The sequence below is a fragment of the Eubalaena glacialis genome, chromosome 14, assembly GCF_028564815.1.
Source record: "Eubalaena glacialis isolate mEubGla1 chromosome 14, mEubGla1.1.hap2.+ XY, whole genome shotgun sequence".
NCBI lineage: Eukaryota > Metazoa > Chordata > Mammalia > Artiodactyla > Balaenidae > Eubalaena > Eubalaena glacialis.
The window spans coordinates 43197346-43221148 of record NC_083729.1 but is presented as its reverse complement, the minus strand read 5'-3'; the positions used below and the strand labels follow the sequence as shown (position 1 = coordinate 43221148).

General features: G+C 37.2%; 1 protein-coding gene across 17 annotated transcripts in view; it reads left to right on the top strand.

Annotated features, from left to right (window-relative positions):
- The first annotated feature begins 2570 nt into the window (after window positions 1-2570).
- The window catches only part of NRXN1 (neurexin 1), a 1118934-nt gene continuing 1097701 nt past the window's right edge, over window positions 2571-23803 (top strand). For 16 of the 17 annotated variants that reach the window (XM_061168487.1, XM_061168486.1, XM_061168484.1 and 13 more), the window contains exon 1: window positions 2586-3357. In XM_061168487.1, coding sequence (XP_061024470.1) covers window positions 2586-3357 — 772 coding nt within the window. Of the gene's footprint in view, window positions 3358-23803 lie in introns of all 17 variants that reach the window. The other variant, XM_061168489.1, reaches the window with a different exon arrangement.

Genomic DNA, 23803 nt, shown 5'->3' with positions numbered 1-23803 from the left:
AAAAATGGTTTTCTAACACACGAGCTTGTGGATGGTTTCAAAGCACTACTCTTGATCTTGAAATTCCAGATTTATTTCACAATGACTGAAAATTTCAGATTTCTGAGTCCCCTTAAAAAATGAAAGTATACTGAATAATATGCTATCTTAGAATGATTTTTAAGAGCACTTTTCTTTTGGCTTGGCACGGGAGTAGACAAGATATGGCTGGTGATTGCTGAGGGTGTGGAATGTATCAGCCATAATAAATAAGCAACCGAGATTTTTATTTCCCTTTGCTAGTGGGCAGTGTGTGTGTGTGTGTGTGTGTGTGTGTGTGTAGTGTGTTGTGTGTGTGCTGAAAGAGAGAGAACCAGTCATCAATTTCATCTGGGGAGGAACTTGAAGTGGGATCCCCTAGCTTGGTGGCTCTCAGCTGACACCTGTAGGGATTGCTCTGTACTGAAGAGAAATGCTCTCAGCCGCCTCCATGCAGAAGCAGCAGCACGGTGCGGTGCCATAAATTACTGCCAGTTTCAGCTTGTAGGGAAAAAAAAGTGTTAATTGGAGAGTGAGCTTCTGTGTCCAGGCAATAAATTGGTGTGTGTGCGTGCGTGTGTGTGTGTGTGTGTGTGTATGTGGTGGGGGGAGATAGTGGGAAGTGGTGAGGGAAATACATGTGTTTTCTTGACATGACCAGATGACACATTTGTGATTGTTTTTTGTCAAAATGTGAGAGTAATTTTTTGGTAAAAAAAAAAAAAAGCCTTAAAAACAATTCACTATTTATGATTTCTATACCATTACAAGAACCTGTCAGATTAGAGTTGAATAAAGAGGGGTGATTTAATAGTACAGTGAGTAATTCAAAGATATGATTTTAAATTCAAGCATCCTGGAACCACAGCAGCTAAGGTGACACACATGCCAGCTGCTGTTTTAACCACACAAATTCTAAGAGCTGACAGCCAGAAAGGACTTGAAGAGGAGTTAAGATCACTACACGGTTAGGCAAAATATTAAATACTTCACCCATCTTTAGAGGAGTTAATATTATGGCAGCTGAGACACAAATGCCACTAAAAATAGACATCTGGCTCCAGTGGGAAGTTTTCTCCTATAACGGATTATTCCTTTAGTAAAAAGGAAGAAAATACTTGGTTGAAATTTAAGAGAGATGCCCAAGAGACTATCAATATTTCTTCTCTCTCTGAGAAAAATAAAATGGTAGGAATGCTATACAAATCCATGCTGGCAGCTTCCAGTCAACATTTTGATATGCTCTGCCTGTTGTAAAATCAGCTATTAACTGAGATTTAAATAGGTTGTATTTTTATTGTCCATGTAACCAGTGCACAATACAAGCAGAAGTCCCTAACAGAGCCTTTTTTTCCCTCTCCTTCTCATATATTTTAAAAATTAAACTTTCTCAGAAATAGTAAAAGACAGCATTAACCAAATCACTATACAAACCTGGGAGGGTTACCTATTAACAGTTATAATAAACTACAAGGGTGTAATGGCTGATTGTAAGAGTGTGATATTAACTATTAGGAGACATTAGTTCTTACTTGTACATCAGGACAAATAAGCTCCTTCCAATAAGGTTAACTCTGACTTCCGAACAGCACTAGTTATATACCTGGTTTCTGGGCTGAATAATGATTATATGATACTCTTACAGACTTTAGAACTTAATTTTTATTTTTATTCTCTGCAGATTCCTGGGTCCTTATAAAAAGACAAAATAAAACCAAAATGCATCACCGACACACAACCAATTGATATGCTGGCATCTTAGCGTGGCCTTGCAGAGGTGGAGAGGAAAGAAGAGGGGCTGTTGTAATTTCCACATCTAACAGCTTCTGGCTATTTCACAGCATCTGTGTTTGAACCCTACTGTTGGGGAGGGACAAAGAGAAGTAAAACCCAGCCTGTGAGGCCACCGTGTGCAAGGAATTCTGCTTTGGCTACAGTGGTACTGGAAGTCCATGATATGACAGAAGCAGCAGGCCTTTGAAGCTACTCTGGGGTTGATAAGTGGTGCCTTAAAGAGGCAAGGGGCCCCTTTCTCCCTTCTGGTTTGGGACACTACATCTGGAGGAGAAACACTTGAGGCATTACCAAGCATTCAAGGACCCTGGTTCATTGCTGGCTTCTTGTAATTGCCTGGAAAGTGTGACTCGAACTGCTTCCCTTTTGCCTGGTACCACTGATGGTACCTGGCAGATGATGGTATTTGAAGAGTGAAGCATCTGTTGACACCACCGATAAATGGATGCGTGATTTCCCTTGACTTTCTGTTGACACCTTTTCCAGAGCGTTGCTTCCAAAGTGTATCCTCCCTTTGGTCTGGAAGTTCTGTGGCTGCCCTGTACTACTGGGGTCTACGTTTTCCAGTTGGGAGGGGACTACAGGGAGAGAGGGAGGGGTTGCTGGAAGAAGAAGAAGAAAAAAAGAGCTAGATAAAGGAGGGTGCATCCCTCCCACTCCTGCCCATCCCCTTACCCGATTTATTTCCGGATCCCTATTTCTGCATCACGGTGTCCAGGACCATTTTGACCCTGTCGGCCCCGGCACCCCCCCGCCGCACCCCAGCTCCGAGCATGGGGACGGCGCTTCTCCAGCGCGGGGGCTGCTTTCTCGTGTGCTTTTCGCTGCTGCTCCTGGGCTGCTGGGCAGAGCTGGGCAGCGGGCTGGAGTTCCCGGGCGCTGAGGGCCAGTGGACGCGCTTCCCCAAGTGGAACGCCTGCTGCGAGAGCGAGATGAGCTTCCAGCTCAAGACGCGCAGCGCCCGGGGCCTAGTGCTCTACTTCGACGATGAGGGCTTCTGCGACTTCCTGGAGCTCATCCTGACGCGCGGCGGCCGCCTGCAGCTCAGCTTCTCCATCTTCTGCGCCGAGCCCGCCACGCTCCTGGCCGACACCCCGGTCAACGACGGTGCGTGGCACAGCGTGCGTATCCGACGTCAGTTCCGCAACACCACGCTCTTCATCGACCAGGTGGAGGCCAAGTGGGTGGAGGTCAAGTCCAAGCGCCGGGACATGACGGTGTTCAGCGGCCTCTTCGTCGGGGGGCTGCCCCCGGAACTGCGCGCCGCGGCGCTCAAGCTCACGCTGGCCTCCGTGCGGGAGCGAGAGCCCTTCAAAGGGTGGATTCGCGACGTGCGGGTCAACTCCTCGCAGGCCCTGCCGGTGGACAGCGGCGAGGTGAAGCTGGACGACGAGCCGCCCAACAGCGGCGGCGGGAGCCCGTGCGAGGCTGGCGAGGAGGGCGAGGGCGGGGTGTGCCTCAACGGAGGCGTGTGCTCCGTAGTGGACGACCAGGCGGTGTGCGACTGCTCGCGAACCGGCTTCCGCGGCAAGGACTGCAGCCAAGGTAAGGCCCGACGACGTCTGAGCCCCGGGGGCCTCGGCCCGGGCAGGGCGCGGGGAGGCAGGGCGAGGCAGGCCCGGGCCCGTGCATGGGGGCTTCCTTCTCTGGAGAGTGTTTCAGATAGGGTCCCGGTGAAGACCTGTTTCGGGTGTCTCTGCCTTATCACCTCTCACAGCCCCTCCCTTGGTGTCCTCGTCATGGTTGAGCAGCCGCCATTTCCAGGTTCAGTTCCTCCCGGGAGCCCGTTCTACCAACCCTAATTCCTAACAAGTGGCGGGGAGAATGACCTCTCCTCTTCATTGCTCTGGTTCTTTGCCCAGCCGCTCCCTATCTTCATCGGGCTGGGGCGCACCTGAACGTACGCTGTGCTTTTCCTCTACCACCACTAAGTTTGTAATACACCGATTTTCCCCGTATGATGCAGATAAGCATCTAGAAGATTGGGCACACGTTTGGTGAAAAATGAAGTCAGGAGAGATTCAGCATGGTTGAACATCCCCACGTAGTTACTCGTTGGTAAAGGACAAGGGAGACAGGATTCGTAAGCACAGCTGTGCTTTTTACAAGAAAAGTGATACGTCCTGCTCCTGGTTGTGGAAAAAGGTGGTGGGGCGGGGGAGGGCTTGTGAGGATTTCCTTGATTAGAAGGAAGAGGGTTCTTGGAACTAATGTTAGTTTCTTTGGTTATGTCCAAGTCCAACATTTGTCAGTTTAATAAAATTATCTTATTTCTGTGGTTTCTTGAAATGGGAGAGAGGTCAGCTCATGTTTAGAAATGTTAGAGATTAAATAACATATTTCTCAATTAGATGACTTGGGAGGATAAATAGTACAGAAATTTAGATGTTGCTGGACTGGGAAGCTTCTTCAGGCTAATAAACAGGGGATGCAGATGAAGGATTGCAAGAGATTTTCCAAGGATATTCAGCTAATGATATTTATCTGAGTAGTGGAGGCCAAGCTGTAATTCCTGTTGTTCTTAGGGATTGAAACAGTGTGGAATTTAAAAACCTCATATCTCTGAGTTTTATTTTCTCCCCTTTATACATAAAATTCAGTCATTACTGTGTTTCTCCAATGTTGCTACACGACAATGACCAAGGAGAAATATTGTTGTATAAACACAGGAAAGCCTATGAACAAAAACCAAGTGATATGAAAAAGAAGAAATATGGATGTATCTGTGGCTGAGATGTCAAGGTTTAAAGTAGATAGCTTATGGGTCAAATCAAGGCAATCAACACACGGATAAATGGCATTTATGGCTGATTTTTTTTAAAAGGTGAATTGTTAAATCTGATTTTGAAAGCTATAGTGACAAAAGCTCTATGTATGGCTGTATTTTATTGTATAATGTCTTCTGTTTTTGTTTTTTTTTGTTTTTTTTTTTTGCTGACACTGCTAAGGGGAACTAGCCCTTGTAAATCTTATTGGACTTGGCAGTCCTCTCTTACCTGACTTTAAGAGAAATGAAGACTTGATAAAATTTGTAATTGTTTAAACAGCAAAGAGAGTTAGGAAGAAAAAAAAATGTGGTCATTAGGAGAGTTCTGTAGCCTTCATGGGCTAATGGAAAAAAAGTAAAACATTATTTCATTGTTTTCTGCCTTCACGAAGGTTTTTGTTTTCATGTATCTTGTCTTAAGTAATTATAGAAGACTGTGTATTCCATGGCCTATACTGCACTTCAGCTTGATTAGTAAATTTCCATGGATTTAGCATCAGGCTTTATAGTTATGTTTTCCAAAAATAAAACAGTACATGCTTTTTCTCTACCAAATCTGACTTAATTGTAAACCATGAATAAGATAGCTATATTTGATGGTTTGCTATAGTATAATTTGAAGTTGCGTACCTCTGCACTGATAAATAGAAATGAATTAAAAATGGACATTATTTTATGGGACAAATTGCTCTAAGTATCCCGGTGCCGCTTTAAAATACAGAGCCGGCAATTTAACGAAGAACACATGAGATATAACTTCCTTCCTTAAATTAGGAAACAAATATGACACAATGACAGCTTGTTCTGTGTGGGAGGGTGTTTTAAATGAAAATTTTTATTTTTCTGTGCATTTTTAACGTAGGAATCCAGGGATGTGCATAATCAGGAACAGTTAAGAGTGGAGAAAGCATGGCAGAAGTAATATTTTGAAGAGAAGCAGAATTAGATAGCTCTGAAATGCATTTTGCAAGTGGATAACTCTTTCCATGAGATGAAGAATTTGGAATTAGATATATAATTGAACACTATAGTACCTGATGCATAAGGTAATTCAGCCCAGAAAAGAAAATCCATCAGGATAGTTCTGGAGCATTGATTCATTTTGAAAATTTGAAATGAAAACGGAGTGCAAAGATCACCACTAGTCATGAAAGGAAAACAAAAGGCTGGGTTCCTTTGATTATCACAGAAATGGGAGATGGAGTGATAAAGGCAGAGTTGGTCTCCCCAGAGGGATTGGCTCCATTTTGCTTATTTTCCCTGTTTCATGTGTGTCAAGTGACTATTAAATAATTAATTGAGAATGGATGCCTCTCCCAACACCAATCATGTATTGATGGCTAGGGATAGATGATTTCTATTCAGATGAAGTATAAACAAAGCCCTGCCTGTAGCCAGTATTTGCACTGATTGCCACATTAAAGAAATAATAATAATTTAAAAACAAATAAATCCATAATCATTAGAGAAAATTTGGAAAAAAATTAACAGCAAACATTAAACAATATTCAAATTGTATCTGGTCCCAACTACAATTTCTTTTTTTTTAACTTAATGAAAAAGGCTAATATTATTTTAGTTGCCTTTGTATTCAAAATACAGTAAGAATTATTAAAAATAAAATAAGAATATTCTTTTTTTCTAGAATGTCTTTAAACAACTTGTACATCTATGGATTTCTAGAATATTTTCATTTAATGAGCTCATGTTCATCCTTGCTCTATTTGTTCAGGCAGGCCTAGCAAGTTTTATTTATTTATTTATGTGGTGATGTAAAGAGAACACAAGGACGGTTATGTGTCATGATCAGATTAGTGACAGAGCCTGGGTAAGAGCACCAACACCTTTATTCTCAAGCCCTGTATTTATCATGTCTGCTGAATAAGATTTCCAGTGTATTAGGTTTGATATTTTTTCAGATTCAGGGATTATTCAGAAGAAAAAAATATATATATATGGCTGATGGAACAGAACTAACTTATGTGTTTTAACCCTGAGAGTCAGCCTCAGACGTCACTATACAAGAATGTCATCGTTCCTGAATGGTGGATGCTTATAGGGTACATAGCTTTTTCAGTGAATCATACCCATCTAAGTGCTCTGGGACCATTATTATTTAATAAGTTTCTACTTAAGGAGACTAATAATTTCCTAGCAGCTTAAAAGAATTAGTGAATTCTGTGGCTACTCAGTTAAAAATGAGAATAAAAGGCTGATCAATGAGAATTTAAGTTATATGTTTTACGATTTCCAGGTCCAGGTTTTACACATTTTAGGGTACCTTATATGAAAATTTCATACTAGACTCTGAGTATCAATTTTATTCCTCTATTTAAATAGCCAGAAACACATATGGCTTATGATGGCTGATTGCTTAATATCACTAAACATGACAGTGTGATAGATATCATTTAATAAAGCCTCTGCTTTCTATGACTTCACTAATGTGGCCAGATGGACAACCATATTCACTCACTCATTTATTCATTCATTCCTTTCTTTGTTCAGCAAATATTGACTAAGTGCTTTGTATGTGCCTGAATCATAGGCCCAGGCAATACAATTGTGAGTGAGCTCTCACCAATAGTTCCTACCTTAATAGGAAGGTAGAAACCTCACATTTCTTTGCGGAGGCACAGTAATTAAAAAATAAATAAATGAAAACTTTAAATGATGGTATGTATTTTGAAGGACAGGTACATGGTACTTTGAGAACTTTAAAATAGTGTGAACAGACCTAATCAAAAAAAATTTTTCCTTATGGGTGATATTTAAAGTAAAATCTGAGAGATGAGAAGGAATTAGCCAGGTAAAGGCAGAGGAGAAGTATTAGGTCAGAAGCCTGGTGCAGGAGATGGCATAGCACATTCAAACAACTGAGGGAAGGCCCTTGAGTATGGAGCTCTTAGAGAGAGGAGTAGGGCCAGGTCATGTAGGGCCTTCTAGCCCATGTCAAGGGTTTTAATCTTTATTGTAAAAATGATGAAAAAGCAATGGAGGGAGTTTAGTGTGGAAGGTAAGGAGGAGGGTATCATTATCAAATTTACATTTCAAAAATGTCACTGACTACAGTGTAGAGACCAGATCGATAGGGGCCTAGAGAAAAAGAGAAAGCATTATTTTCTGTCAGTCAACAACATTTGTTAAGCACACACTGTAAACTGTAGATTGAACCAGGGGACATAGAGGAAAAGATTCTTTCTCTAAGGAAGTTAGAATCTTTGTGAGTTTGGTTATGTATAGAACTCTAAGGCCACTTGTTTGGAACACTGTGGTTCTACTTGTAAAATGCATTATCTGAACCCTTTATGTGGATTATCATGTGGTTTCTCTCAGATATACACATCAAATCCGTAGGCTCCTGGAGCACATTGGCAGTGCCATACTTTATTATACCCCCAAGTACCTCGCTCAACATGCCTTCCTTCTGACAGTATATATTGATTGATTGATTCTAGGCTTTCAGTATTTTAACTGCTACAGTAAAGGGAAATACTACATAGATACTTATAATTTTTGTAAGGTTAAAAAATTTTAAGTAGTTACCATATAGGTAGGTACTAGACAAAAATGATTCAGAGATTTTGCCAGTTTTGTTTGAAGCCTACCATCTGAGGAAAAGGTGGATCACCTGTGCTGAGAAAGCTTTGAGTGGAATGGATAAATTCATAATTTTGATTTAGATAAAATGTTCTGGGAAGCTCTTAAAGCATAACAATGATCTATCAGAATAAGCTTATCTTGATTATAAACTAATAATCAAAACTGAGTTACCATTCTAAAGTGCCACAGATGAGGTGGAATGTGTTATTTTACTTATTCTGAGATGCATTTGGATTATGCAGACTGTGGGACTATGCTGCCTGGTTTAAGTGGGCACACTCAAACTTTATTCCTCAATATTGTCATCTGTGAAAATGGTATAATAATAGTACTTACTTCATAGGGCTCTTATCAAAATTAAGCAGGTGACTTCATGTAAAGCTCTTAGAATAGTGTCTGACACATAGTAAATATTCTTAAGTATCCACTTTGTTACTATTGTTACTATTGTTATCACCACTACCACCAGCACCACTACTTCTACTGATACTATTTTCTTTAGGGCTACTGTCAAGCAAAATTCAAATATGGAACATTTTCCAAAAGTTTCAGCTTGTAAAGAAAAGCAAAGAGTAAACACATTGAGCCTCTATTTCTGTTTTACACAGCTGTGCTCTAATGTTAACCACGTCTGGTTGTGATTCAAAATATTTAAAACATCATATTCTACTTGAGAATTTTTATTATGATTAAGTGAGCCTTTAACACCAAGGCATTTGTAAAAACTGTCACTTTCCATATAAACTAATACCTTTATCCATCCCAATCCTATACTTAGTGATTTTTACTATATTTATCCTAATGTATAGGTATAGATATCTAATGGATCTATCCTATTTATATTTTGTCTTTGAGGCTTTTTGATAAGTTAAAGTTATTTACATGTATGTTGCAGAGAAGCTAAGTAATATACTTGAGCTTTAAAAAGCTCAAGAAAGATTTCTTATAGTTATAAACAGATTATATTTTTAGTGTAAAATCATATATGCTAGTAACATCATGTTCCAGTTTTGGATAGCATTAAATGAAATGTGATAATTAAATGATTATTTAAGGAATCCCTGATTGACTGCAAAAAGGAGAGGTACTATATAATATTTCTGTTATTCTTAGCTGCATTCTGAGTATTAGAACCCTGAGCCACACTGGTTTCTGAAAACAGGAACCACATTCCATATCCCTTTCTCAGTGAGCAGTTGGTGGCTACACCGTTCGTAGGGTTAACTCCTATAAATATACACTGAAAATCAGGCCTTATTAAGATACTCAGGTTTTGATTTATTATGGAGATAATAAACCTATTATTAGAAGTTGTTACGCAAACTGTACTTTCAAAAAATTGCACAAGTATATTTGAAATAATTCAGAATAAATCATTTTTGCATTCCAAAAGATTTTAGTTCATTATGCATCACAGTATTATGCAAAACCCTTATACTTTTTCCTTGTGTACTTCTCTATAATTTTATGGCTCAGTCCCTTTCTATTAACTTGGAAGTGCAGGAATAGGTAGGTGTGTGTGGTCCTTGCTGAGTAGTAAGTCTTAAAATGTCTGAATTAAGTTTTGGGGAAAAAAAGGTTTTTTTGTTAGTTGCTTTAGAGCTCTTCAGAAATTGCACGGCTTTTTGGTTTTCTCTCTTAATCATGGAGTCCATGTATTTTCACTTGAATATGCGAATGGGTACAATGCTCTCTCAGATTCTTTTCCTACAATGTTATTGTTTCCACAATGTGTGTAAACAGAATGTGGCATGGGGTCTGAAGAACTAAATTCCAGGTGTGGCATTGCCTCTAAGTTGCTGTTAAAAGTAGAGTAAGGCTGCTAATGTCCTAATTTCAATTTCCAAGATTGCAAATTGAGAAACACCTAATCAGAGTACTCCTGATTGTGAACCCCTGCTAACCTACCTCAAAGAGTGTTTTTGAGTAGCTGATACAGGTAAACTCTCAGAAAAACTTGAAAATTTAGAAGAAATATCTAATGGCAGCAGCATAGTGGCTCTAGGATTTGTGAATGTTAATAGTGAAAATGTTAAACTTGTTTCTGTAAATCTACTTTGAGGTCATTTTAGGCGAATTTTAGATCGTTTACACTCAATAGTAGGTGTAAGATTTGGTGGAGTTCTCTTAGTACCTATTGACACATTAATATAGACAAGCTGAATAAAGAGGGCAGTGGTCCCCTTGTTCCTCCTGTGTAAAATCTAAACAAATGAAATTAGTAATTTAAGGTAGCAACTGTATGAGGATGTATTGCATGATTCTATTTATGTGAAGTTCGAAACAGACACAACTAATCTATGGTGATAGAGGTCAGAATAGAAGTTACCTTTTAGTAGTGTTGATTAGAAGAGGACACAGTGGAGCCTTTGGCATGATCTGGGTGTGGTTACATGGCATATATATTTGTAAAGATGCATGTATTACACACTTAAGATTTATGTACTTTACTGTATATAAGCTCTACCTGAAAAAAAAAAATCCTTCAGATTATGAAAGGAATGTTGCTCAATGAATACTAATGCACTGAATACGTATAAAAAATTACTTACAAAAGGGTCCTTAATGTAAATCCATATTTACAAATCTTAGCAAAAGAGTCAAATATCTGTAACATAAATCCAATGACCATTCCAGGGAGCAAGTGTATTTATATATGAATACATCTAAGAGAAAGGAGAGAGAGTATTGTTTTAAATACCTTACAACCTTTGAACTTGTTTCCAATTTCTTGTGCTTTTATAATGGAGATAAAACATAGGTTCTTATTTTACATTTGCATCTGTTGAGTGAAAGTCTTACCAATACATTCAAGCAATGTATGTTTTCTAATTAGAACAACTCAACTGCTGGTATTTTAGGTAATTAGTAATCAGTAAGTTGTAAAAGCTCAAATATTTGAATGAGTGATTGGATATTGGGAAAAAAATCACTAGCCCAACTATACTGTCGAAATCTACAAATATACATGATTTCTCCCCCAGAATATTAGGCATCAAATTGTTTCAAAAGATGCACTAGGCGCCCCTACTTTAACGGTGCCATAAGCACTTCTTGAATGTGAATACAATTTAACATCATTCTGTTTAGAATCACATTTATTATACTTACTATTTAGTGTTTACTGAGTGAAAGGCATTGTACAGTATACTTTATCTGTTTTACCTCATTTATTCCTGCAACATCGTACTTGATAGGTTTTATAAAATTCCCATTTTACAGATGTTAAAACTATGTATGTATTAGAAAAGCTAACTTGCCAAAAGTTCCATAGCTCAATGGCAGAGATGAAATTTGAGCCCAGGTGTGTCTGTTGCCCCAGCAGGCAACTCTGTCCATTATATGACAAAACCTGTGTGTTTTAACAGACAGATAATGGCTGCTGAAAATGTATTCACTAGTTGTTAACTTGGTGCTAATTTGAATGGCCGATTTATAATAAAGCCTTCAGAATTGAGGATTGTGGCAGACCCTTACATTTAGTGCCATTTCCTAATGTCATGATGGTAAAGAAATGGATTAGCTTGTCAGGATTCATCACACTTTGTTTCTATAATGCTTGCTTATTTGCTACTTTTGTTGGCCTTCTATTCATATTATGCTTAATAGGTTGATTGTACTCTAATGTAACCAGAAGTAAAGCCCCAGTATATTGCATCTAAAGAATGTTACAACTAATTCTTGATCTTTTGAATGAAAATACTTAGTTTTCAAAAAGCAAGCAACACAGTTCTCATCTATTTCAGATTCTAGGAGATAAAATTATTGAAAATATCAAAAGTCCATGGTGATTCAGCACCAATGTAAAGACCTAGGCCGGTTCCCTAAGTAGGCCCTTCGTGAGAGTTGCTGAGTCAGAACATGGTTCTGCTGAAGATATAGATGATGGTACGCTGGGCACTTAATTGAAATTACATAATGAGAAAATAGTGTCTCTTTTTGCACAAGTGAGTTTGGCTTCCCAACGCATTGCCTAAAATTGAACTTGGGAGTAGTTCTTAGAGTTAGAAAGATGTATTCTCTATGCTATTTCTGGTATATATGAGAAACTATTATTGGAAAGAAGTGGGAGGAAAGTAAGACTGACCTGGTAAGATGAAGTGCTGATCTGGACTCTTGTCTAGTTACTTGTGCTCAAAACTATCTGGACTGTAATTAGAAATACATTGATGCCACATTATGGGAACAAGTGCTACTTCAAATAGCATTTTCTCCGGTTGGTTCCCAGGAGGGATCTGGTGGTCTAAAAGTTACAAGAGGTGCTGCCAAGAAGAACAGTTGCCTCACTAGCATCCTAACATCAGGAGGGGCTTTCTGTGTTTAATTATAGACATAATGAATTCTGTGTGGATGGCAATCCATAACGGAAGCAGCACTGATCACAGCTTAGGAGTTACTGTGGTTTGTGACCTAACAATACCTGTCCTTGTATGTGGAACCAGCTAAGCTTAGGTGTTACTCAGTCACTGCTGGATTCAGCAGAATGAACCGCCCCAGTCCAGCAGAGGCAAGGAAATTAAAGACTCAGGTTTTTCTTCTAAGTAATGATGTCTCTCTATAATTAAGCATGCCTGGAGTCTCCTTAGGGAAGTAGCTGGCATGGCAGCATATAACTATAGCTGCCGTATGGAAGATACTACCTTCCAGCTTAAGCTCTTCGTCTTGAGTGCAAAATTGATTTTTTTCTGCAAATAATGTAGTTATTTATTTAAAATTACTATGTGTGATGTTTAAGGTACTAAATGTTTAATTTATCCAGTTGAAAACATTGTAAAAATAGGAAGCTATATATTGCATTTCATGACCCAAATGCACAATTACATGTGCAGGAGGATACATTTATGAACCCCTGTTTTAAAAATTGGACCAACTTTCTGTGAAGTAAAGTATTGAGATATTTTAAAATAATGAGACATTTGTTTTTGATACATAAATGTATGTCTGGGTATATGCATATAAACAGAGATATACACAAAAATATGACGTGTACAAGAAAATTACATAATGTAAGCAGAGAAGGATATTATTTAAAAGTCTTAGAAATCATATTAAAATCCTCAAAAATATATGTTGGTTAAACACATCATTAAAATGTCTTTATGATTTAAAATAGTCTATATATGTATTTTTTCTATACAAGACCTTAGAAACGGAAAAAAATTTATCTTTTTATTTTTTTTATTTTTTTTTATTTTATTTTATTTTTGGCCATGTTGGGTCTTCGTTGCTGCGCGCTGGCTTTCTCTAGTTGTGAGCGGGGGCTACTCTTCGTCGCGGTGTGCCGGCTTCTCATTGCTGTGGCTTTTCGTTGCGGAGCACAGGATCTAGGCGCACGGGCTTCAGTAGTTGCAGCACGCAGGCTCAGTAGTTGTGGCTCACAGGCTCTAGAGCTCAGGCTCAGTAGTTGTGGTGCACAGGCTTAGTTGCCCCGCGGCATGTGGGATCTTCCCGAACCAGGGCTTGAACCCGTGTCCCCTGCATTGGCAGGTGGATTCTCAACCACTGTGCCACCAGGGAAGCCCCAAAATTTATCCTTAAAGTATGACAAATGACTTTCTGTGATCAGGCATAGTGTTAAGAGATTTTGAGGTTTTTGCTAAGTAGCATTTTCATACTATTGATTAACAACATCCCAACTCTTCCTGGGGGTTGTATGAAAGACTAAATATATTGTCTTGCTCTAAGATTTCTCTGACAGTTACCAAGAGTAATTTACTTTGATGAAACTCTATTATTATAAAATAATAATAGTTATTATTTAACTATCTATTGGAATGAGCCACAATTATGTTCAAAAAGGTGAAAAAAATTAAGCTAATATTAATAATGACTTCTTTAAAACTTTCATACATAAGAAAACCAGGAGGTTAAACTTACTGAGCTCCCAGTGAGTTCAGTATAAGCTAAGACCACCACAGGAATATTTTGAAACCACCAGCCAGTTTTTTAAAAAGTCAGTAATAGCCCCCAAACCTCTTTTACCAGAGTAGGTAGGGAATCTATACAAAATTTTGTTTTTAATATTTAAATGAGGCATTTATAAGTTTCAGAACATGCCTCATTGGTCAGTTTCTATCATTGTATGGGAATTTTTTTGATATATACATCATTAATTCTCTCTTTTCTGGCCTTTTACACCTTTGTTCAGATTAGAGTGGTAGAGTTAAAACAATATGACTTTCTTCTACCACAATTTATATTTTTTTTGACTCAAATAACATTTAAAGTTTTCTTTTTCTTGAATTTTATCCACTATTTATTCTTCTTCAGCTCTCTACCTTGATTTCCTTCATCAAAGTACAGGCAGAGGTAGAGCTTCATGAATTAGAATAATTCTTCATCTGGGGATGGTACTCCTCTCTGACTGTTAGCAAGAGCTGTCCCCTTTCCCAGAGGTCACTGGAAATAAAAAAAAATGATGGGTGCCTCTCCCTCCCCCAGACTCAGGACATTATTCATCCTGGACAAAGTCCCTGTTTGCATGACACAGAAAATGTGTTTCATCCTAAAACAGAGGCAATATAGATTTGGATTGGGGCCAAATATATAATCTTGGCCTGTCTTCTGCCCATAAGAGATGAAGGGTGGAAGGATGATGAGGCCTCAGGGAAGCTGTGAAGCTTGGGATGTGTGATAATTGAGAAAATGAGACAGAAGACTGAGAAAGAGGAACAGGAGATAGGAAAAAAGAAGATGATGGGGGAAAAAGGAGTGTTGGAGAAAAAGGTTAATTGAGAGAGAGTGGAGAACTAACAGAATTTAAACAACCAGAACATTGATAGCTGGTGACTTAAAATACAAAAAATCACACATCTGATTAGTGGAGGAGAGAACAAGAATATACATTTCTTGACTTCTAGTCCTGGGATTGAGCTGAAGGCAAGCATAGGGGGAAGAAAAAGACAAGGATAAACATATTATTGTCTACAATTCAGTCATAGAAACTATAATCATTCTTTGTCTTTGGCAATGTGTCATTGGGCTTTTTCCTACTAATACCAATAAGAACAACAACAATAGCAAAATTGTACATAACTCATACTCTGTGTCAGACACTATTTTAAGTTCTTTACACATATTAATTCATTTAATCGTCCCCACAAACCTATAAGGTAGGTGCTATTTTCTCCATTTTAAAGATGTGAAAACGGAGGCCCACTAGGAATTTGCAAAGCTGGTATTCTAACCAAGGCTGCATGACTCCTGAGGCCATGACCTGAACTTGTAATTCCTTCTTTTTTAATATTAAAATAGTGACTGTGTATCCTCTATACACTCTTTCATGTGTAAGAATCTCCCCTGTGTTTAAAAGATGCCTGTATAAGCTAATACAATTTCATATTTATTTTTCTCCCCTTCTCTTAGTATTCCATTAAAGTGTTTAATAACTTTTTCTGGGCAGAATTTCTTCCTTAAATTTAATGAAAATCCTTTCTCTGCTGACATAAATTAATTTATTCTTGTTACATCCGCAGTGCAAATAAAATTCATATAGTCAGTATCCCCTTGACTTAATCTGCCTAAGAGAAAGAGTACTGTCTTCACTGAACTAAAACATTTCAGATCTCCCTTCTGTGAAACTGGTCTGACATTCAGCCTCCTTCTCCTAGTAACTGCCTGCTTTATTTATTTTACTCACTATTACTCCAATTCACTAATACTCTCCCAAAGGTTAGTTCCCAAAATGTATTGCAGTCCTCTTGATATGTTCGTTAGCATTGTTGCACTTTCATGGACTCCCTAACCGTTCCTCTCCCTTCTGTCTGACTTGCTAATTTCCTTTTATACCTTGGAAATGGCATTGGCAAGGGCTTCATAAAATCCTTGGTAGGTGGTAGTTACCTGGTGGTTAAAAAAAAAGGTCTCTGTCATTAGTGTCTGTAGATCAGGCAGTCCAGGATTGTGTAAAGGGAAGAGTCTTGATAGCATTGCATTTTTAAGCCAGAAAAGTAGGTCAGAAAAATATGAGCTGACCAACAGAAAAAAGAATTTGGACTAAGAAAAATGAGCAGTGGTAGCCTGGTCCACAGAGTGCTAACTAATGGAAATGGATTTGAACAAGATTGTGTTGATGTAGGCCCAAGGAAAGAGTAAACAACATTTGCTTGTAATTCTAGTATAAATGTGAGAACAGGCCAGCGGAAGTGGTGGGCAAGTATCTATTCCTTAACAATAGCTTAGACAGACAACTGCTGCTCTTAAATTGTTTAAGATGTCCCTTCTTCTGATCAGAGGCCTGGACTAAATGACCTTCAAAATACATTTTCAGCTCATAGTTATGTAAATAATTGTACTTTTGGGAAAACTTTTAACATACGAATCTTCCAAGTATGAGATAGAAATAGCCCAAGACAACACCCACCCCTAAAAAAAGCTCCCCCAAACTACCCCCTGCCAAAAAAAGAAAAAAAAAAAAAAACACAAAATCTATTTTAAGAGTGTCTGAAGTTAAAATTCACAGATTCATTTGAGTAAAATATGGCACCAACTGCTACAGAGCATGAATTACTTCCCCAATTGCCTTAACTTGCTGTGCTGCATACAGGTGTCCCTGGAATCCACTCTGGGCGGGCTCTCTGCCCATATGCTTCTGTTTGCCCTGAGCCAGCTGCCCTTGTTGTCCTCTTTACCCAGTGGATTGCCCCAGTTTCATGTTTCCTTCAACGTGGTTGAGCTCGAGTTACAGCTGCTGCCTGTATCTCAGCTCACCTTGTACTTGTTCATGCTGCCATCTCCAGGGTATCCCCCTGGTACTGAATCCACATCCAGCAGGTGTGATATTTCTGCCCTGCCACCTCACTGCAGCACATTCGAGTGGTATCACTCCCATATCAAGCCTTTTATATTCTGGATCATTGCTCTTCCTCTGAGAAATACAGCTTTGGATAAAAGGGGTTTTAGCACTGGTGTGAATTCTTCCTGGAGAAGGATGAGATGAAAGGGCGAAAAATAGTTTTTGAGTTAAAAACAAAACAAAGAAAATAAAACCAAAGCAACAACCATTCACAACATTAAGAACACTTTTTTATGGGTACTCTGTAATGTCCATGGTTTCTTAGTACAGCCAGTTACACAAGCCAGAAATCTAGCTTTATCTTTGATCCCTATGTTTTTGTCCATTCATGAATTCATTCATAATTGCAAAACCACTTACTAAGAAGCTGTCCTACACAAGACGAGATGTTAGCTCTTAACATCTCAGAGGTGTTAGTTCACCTTTGTGTTCTCAGCAATTTTGAAGTTAGGCAGCACAAATGAAAAGTGTTGAGACCTAAATACAAGTATAAAAATATCAGGGATCAAAAATGTGAATAAATCTCACTATTAATCGTAGTATATGAAGATCTATAATAGGGTGCACATGTGTGCCATTAGTGATATTATTAATGATATCCTCAGTTGTAAAAATGAGCCTTTTTGAAAAATGCAGAATGCCTATGAACAGTGAGAAACATAAATCCTTTTAAAAATTGCACTTAATGGATTGTTTCACACTCTCAATTAAGTCACCATAATTTCAGATTACTCTAATCACTAGATTCTTTCCTATTAAAAGGAAACAGTTTGTAGTAAGTCTTTAGAAAGTTATAGAGGATGTGTAGAAAAAGCATTGGATTAATGAATACTGAGTTTGTTTTTTCCTTGTTTGACGACAAGGAAAACCAGGAAACTTGACTTTTTTTTTTTTTTTTTGGTGAGACACTGTGTTTGGTCACCACTGGTCTAAGAATTGAAAGGGGGAACAAGTCATGTTCTAGTGGAGTAGGCTGGCAGATACATGCATAAATGATTTCAATATAATGCATTAAATACTGTCACAGAGATGAATATTTAGTGCTACTAGAAGTCAGAAAATAAAGGGATTAATCATGTACCTTCAATGACTAAGTTCACTTGATTCATAAATATATTGTCACTGATACACATTACCTATTGTCTGTAATGGTGAAATCAAGTAAATGGAATCAACTCAAGTATTAAGTAATTGGCTAAATAAACCATGGTAGACCCATATATAGCACCCCACAATATAACATGAATGAGGTGTATCTATTTAAATGGGAATGAAAGCATGTTAAAAATATTTTGTTTAGTAAACAATCAAATTGCAAATACATGTATGTACATACACACACATACATATATACACAAAAATATGATTGTATGTATACTTATTTATGTAAAAAATTTAAATAATTTATAAAGATCAGGTGTTAAGAGGGAGTAAAGAAAATCTATTTAAATTGTTTGCAAGATAAATATGTTTGCAAGTACAAGACCAGATTAGTAAAAGAAGTTGGTGACTCCATATTGAGGGATTTTCAATCAGATTTTGAAATGTCAAACTAATAGTCCATTTCAGAAGATCAGACTCTTATATGACTTTCCAGGGATTTGTATTATCATTCTAGGTTGAACATTCTGTTATAGAAATAAAAACAGAATGTTCATATTGTCAGAACAGAATATGGCACTAATCTCACAGGATATATTCTGAAAGAATATCATGAAAGAGAGAATTATAGAATTTAAATCCTGTGTAATTCCAAGGATTTTTTTTTTTTAACTTAGACCCATTTGTCAGGTTGAACGATAATTCTCCTGGTAATTAACAAAGGGATCCTGATAAAGTGCAGGGACTGGGAGCAGATGTAATATTTCTGTTCAGCAGAGTGATTTCTGTTAATGTCCCATTTACGACATCTTCCCCTGTTCTCACACATCTCCAATACCAAATTGGAGAGATGGCTGAATAGGCCAGTGCTGTGTCTCAGATTGGTTTCAGAGTCACGTGTATTACCATTCTTCCTGATGGAAATCCTAGAAACTTCTGAGACGTCCCAAATGACTGGCAAGGCTTTCCTGCTTTACTTCATACACATGTATGTTATCAGTAATTACTTAGTTGACTCTTTAATTTGTCCAAATTTGTGCGGGCATAATGGAAACTGACAATGCAATTTTCTATTGAAAATTGTAAATGGGTGACTAAGCTGAGTAATTCACCTCCTTCCCGTTCCTTTTGTACAGATATCTTATGCTACACCAGGATGGCTATACTTTGAAAATAGCTCATCTATATTCATTCACCCATGTGTATAAATTGATTTGCATGCTCATTTTGCGGTCTCCAAATATGCATTTGTTGCATAAAGTTTTTCATATCTAACTCAAAATGGCTCTTTTACCTCTTCTTCAAAAATTTAGCTGGTGTGAGCCAACCACACATGAAATTCACATACTTGCAGGACTGGATTTCTATAGAAAATGCTAAAAGCTGGAGAGGGAAGGCTTAGATCTTGCCATTGGCCATAATTTCTAATTAGGATCTTGCTTTTATGGGTCAGATCCTTGAAATTACTCAGGGCAAGATTGAAATTAAGAGACAAGAATTTATTCAGACTATCCAGATTATTTACCAACTCATGATTTTTATGAGAACTAAAGGTATTCAGTAGAATAATTAGTTTATGGGTTGTGTCTTTTGCTTTTCCACAAATTAGCTATACCTTATTGGACCTTGGTTTCCTTAACTGTATATGTATGATTTTTCCAGTTTAAAAAAAAAATATAGACACACCAAAGTTAAATCAATAATGTGATTTACCCCAGCGAATACTAATATTATCACTAAATTAAAGGCAATCTCTTGAAAAATATAAATATCTTTGTACAAGCTTAAAAAAAAAAGTCTAACAAAATGTTTTGTGGCTATGACCATTTATAAATAGAAAATATTTTAAGTTAGGAAATTATCATTATGTTGATGGCTTTTGGTATTTACTGAGAATCTTTTATACATAATTATTATGTGAAATAAAATTAATAGTATGTTTTTAAAATGCCCTGAGTAGTAATATGCAAAAGAAGGAAGGGATTGATGTTTACTGATTGTCTACTACATACTGGTATTATCAATTTTATATGTTATCTCATTTAATTCTTACCACCACAAACCAGATTTGTTTAACTGTCTTCATTTTACGTTTAGGAAAACTAAGGTCCAGAGAATCTGTATAGTAAGGAGAGAATTTGAACACAGGCTTTATTTCCTCTACACCCCAGGCTTTCCCCTGTGTCCTCACTGTCAGACGTGGATGGACCTAGGGGGTGTCATAGAGTGAATTAAGTTAGAAAGAGAAAAGCAAATATGGTATAATAATGCATATATGTGGAATCTAGAAAAATGATATAGATGATCTTAGTTGCAAAGCATAAATAGAGACACAGACGTAGAGGACAAATGTATGGATACCAAGGGGGAAGGGAGGGGGATGGGAGGAATTGGGAGACAGGATTGACACATATACATTATTGATACTATGTATAAAATAGACAACTGATGGGAACATGCCCTATAGCACAGGGAACTCACCTAGTGCACTGTGGTGACCTAAATGGGAGGGAAGTCCAAAAGGGAGGGGATATCTATATGTGCATGGCTGATACATTTTGTTGTGCAGTGGAGACTAACACAACATTGTAAAGCAACCATACTCCAATAAGAATTAATTAAAATAAATAAATAAATAAATAAAATAGAAAAAAATAAAATACCTTGTGTAGACTCTGTGGAGTCATAGATACAAACGATCAAGAGTCAACCTATTTTTAGAAAACATACTAGCGTTTGAGCTATTGTCAAACTTTGAGAGTATTTCTTTGATTTGGAGTCAAGTTTGCTTTAATTTGACTTTTGTATTTTTCTTTTTACCTCATCTCTTTTATGTATAGGTGAATGTATTTCCCAACTGAATGATATATTGCTAGTAATGACAACAAGAAACCTCTAAATATGGTTTCCAGAGACTTTACAGGAAGACTGTAGGCAAACCTCAAAATACATAGAAGGCTCCTTGTTTTCTGCTATTATTTTTGTCATCTGATCATTAGTGTGTTTCTGGTTTTATGTCTTTTCCTTCCACCCTGTAAAAGAGTCATTTTTCTTTTTTACTGTTTCTTCTTCTCTTAGGGCTGTATCACCTTTTGATTTTTTTCATTATATTTTAGCTTATTTTTCATCATAGAACATTCAAACAATATATCTACTAAGATGACAGTTATTGAAAAGAAGGGAGTGTCTCATAGAATTCTATACTATTCTCTGCAAACCATAATTCTATGGATTTGTCCACATTTTAGCTAAATATATTTTTGGTGATATTTTAACTCAAAATTTACCTAGCTTAAGAAATGAATATTCATGTAAAAATGCATCCCATGAAAATGTTTATTTAACCAATATTACTCTTTTCTCCTTTTCAAAAATGTATTGACAGTAGTTTCAGAAACACCATTTTTAAAAAAGAGAAATAATACATAAAACACAAAGGAAAAGTACATTCTTAATTGTGTAGTGTTAAGTACAAGTACATACGCAGACTTTTCTTAAATCCTTAAACATTTCCAGGTAACTTAATTTGACATTGGGGTTGATTTCATAAATGACTCATAAAGAAAGTATATTTTTGTTCTCCTCTTATATCACCAAAACTTCTGTAAATAATTCCAAAATTATAGTACAATATGCACATTTTTGGCCCTCCTTAGATTTCAAAACCCCCAAATAGGTATGTCATCAATTTTTCTTTGGGCAATAATTTTTTTCTCTGACTACTATGGATTCCAGAAGTAGTTCAGAAAATTCTAATTTTTCCTAGTCTTTTGATAATGATCTGAAAATATATCCAATTACATAACAAAGAAAAGATACTATGTTACAAAATGAAATTCTGAAGTAAAAATGGATCAATAACTATAGCTGATTTTAGTATTTAAGGTGATAATGTATCAGAGAGAAATTTTAAAACATTTATGACATTTAAAGTAGTATTTAGAGACACTGAGCTTAGATATTAGGGATATATTTGTGATCAGACAGGCCTGGTCACTACTCTTGTGGGGTTTATAATCTACGAGTGAATATAGACATGTAGAAGGTCAACTATAATGCAGAATGACCACTAGTGATAGAGTACATGCAACTCAGACTGAGGAGGCAGAGAGAGCTTTCCAGAGGATAAGACAGCTAGCGTGAGACGTGAATAAGAGTCAGCTAAGGGAACAGGAAGGAGAAGAGAAAAGAGTATGCAAAATGAGACTGTGCCTCATTGAAGAGTTTAGAATTTGTGGTGCTCGGAGAAGAAATGGTAAAGGTGGCTAAATACAAGCTGCAAACTAAGCTTTGTAAGTCTTGTAAGGGGCATGAATTTATCTTTTGAGTTTGTGGTGGAGTCATAAGAACAGGTAGTAATATAAGATTATGATTTTCGAAAGACCACTGTGACTACGTAGATCTTGGATGGAAAGCAAAATTGGAAATAAATAACTGTAGACCCACATGATAACAAAGACATGTCAGGGTCTTGTAAGAAAGATCTATGACTGCCAATAGCTTTAGACATGTTTTGAAGACCGTTAGCTTCCACAGTGAGTAGAAACCCAATGAAAAGTGTAGATTTGTTCTTAGGAAATAAAGGGAGGCATAAAACTGAGTGATTAGAGTAAGGGTAAACTAATTGTCAAGTTAGGATGAAGAGGATGTGGAATGAAAGAGAAGGATTTATCAAGAGTGAAATTCAGAGGAAGATATAGGTTGTAGATCCAGTTAAGAGAGTAATTGAAGGAAGCCAGGAGTGACATAAATGAAAATATCACAATAAAATTTTGGCTAATTTTTGCAAACAGCTAGATTTAGGCAGGCATGAATATTCTAGAGACTGTTCAATATGATCTCTCTTGTGGGACAAGATTTATTCATTAAGTTTCACCATTGTCTAAAATTAATATCCCTCAGGACTTTCCCCCTTCCTTTGATTTGTTTCCATGCTTAGCAAGCACACTTTTCATTTTAATCCAAACTTCCAGTAATCTTGGCACAAGAAAAGTGTTTCTCTAGATGGGCAAAGAAGTGATTCTCCCAGTTACTGATATTCCTCTCATTTCAAAATAATACATTTACATAAAAATTCATAGGTGAAGAAAAAAAAAAAAAACCAAGCAAAGTACTGTACTCCCAAATCCCTTTTTAATAAATGTTTATTTATAAGATCATGTACTTTAAAGTTACTTTCATGAAACTTAATATTCTAAAATGTTCATAAGTTTTAAAATATGTATATTTTGCCGTGTTATAAAATATCAACTAGGTCAGTGAAATGCCCAAAGAAAATGCAAAACATTGTCAAAAGGGAGAGAGTAGGTAATGAGGAGCAGCCAAAGTCAGAAATAACCTGTATTGACAGCAAACATTTATTTAGTGGCTGCTGTGTCTCTTTTGGGCTTTGCATATTTCCTTTGTTTTTTCACCCAGAATCTGTTTATTTATGCTGTCCTTTTTAACCTATGTAGGACTTTGCTTGTGGTGGGTGTATGAGCAGCAGTTTCCCTGAGATCAGTTCCACCATCCATGGGAGAGGTAGCCAGGCTCTGAGCTAGGGCTTCCCTGCTTCACCTCCAGAAACCGGGAGATATGGCTGAGCTTTTTTCAAGTTTTCTTTAAAAACCAAGAAATGAGAGTCCATCTAGGATAAAGGCAAATAACTACTTAATTGTAATACATCTAGTTTATCTGGTTATCTTTTGCACAGATAGTTTTTTTCAATTAGAATTTCTTCCATG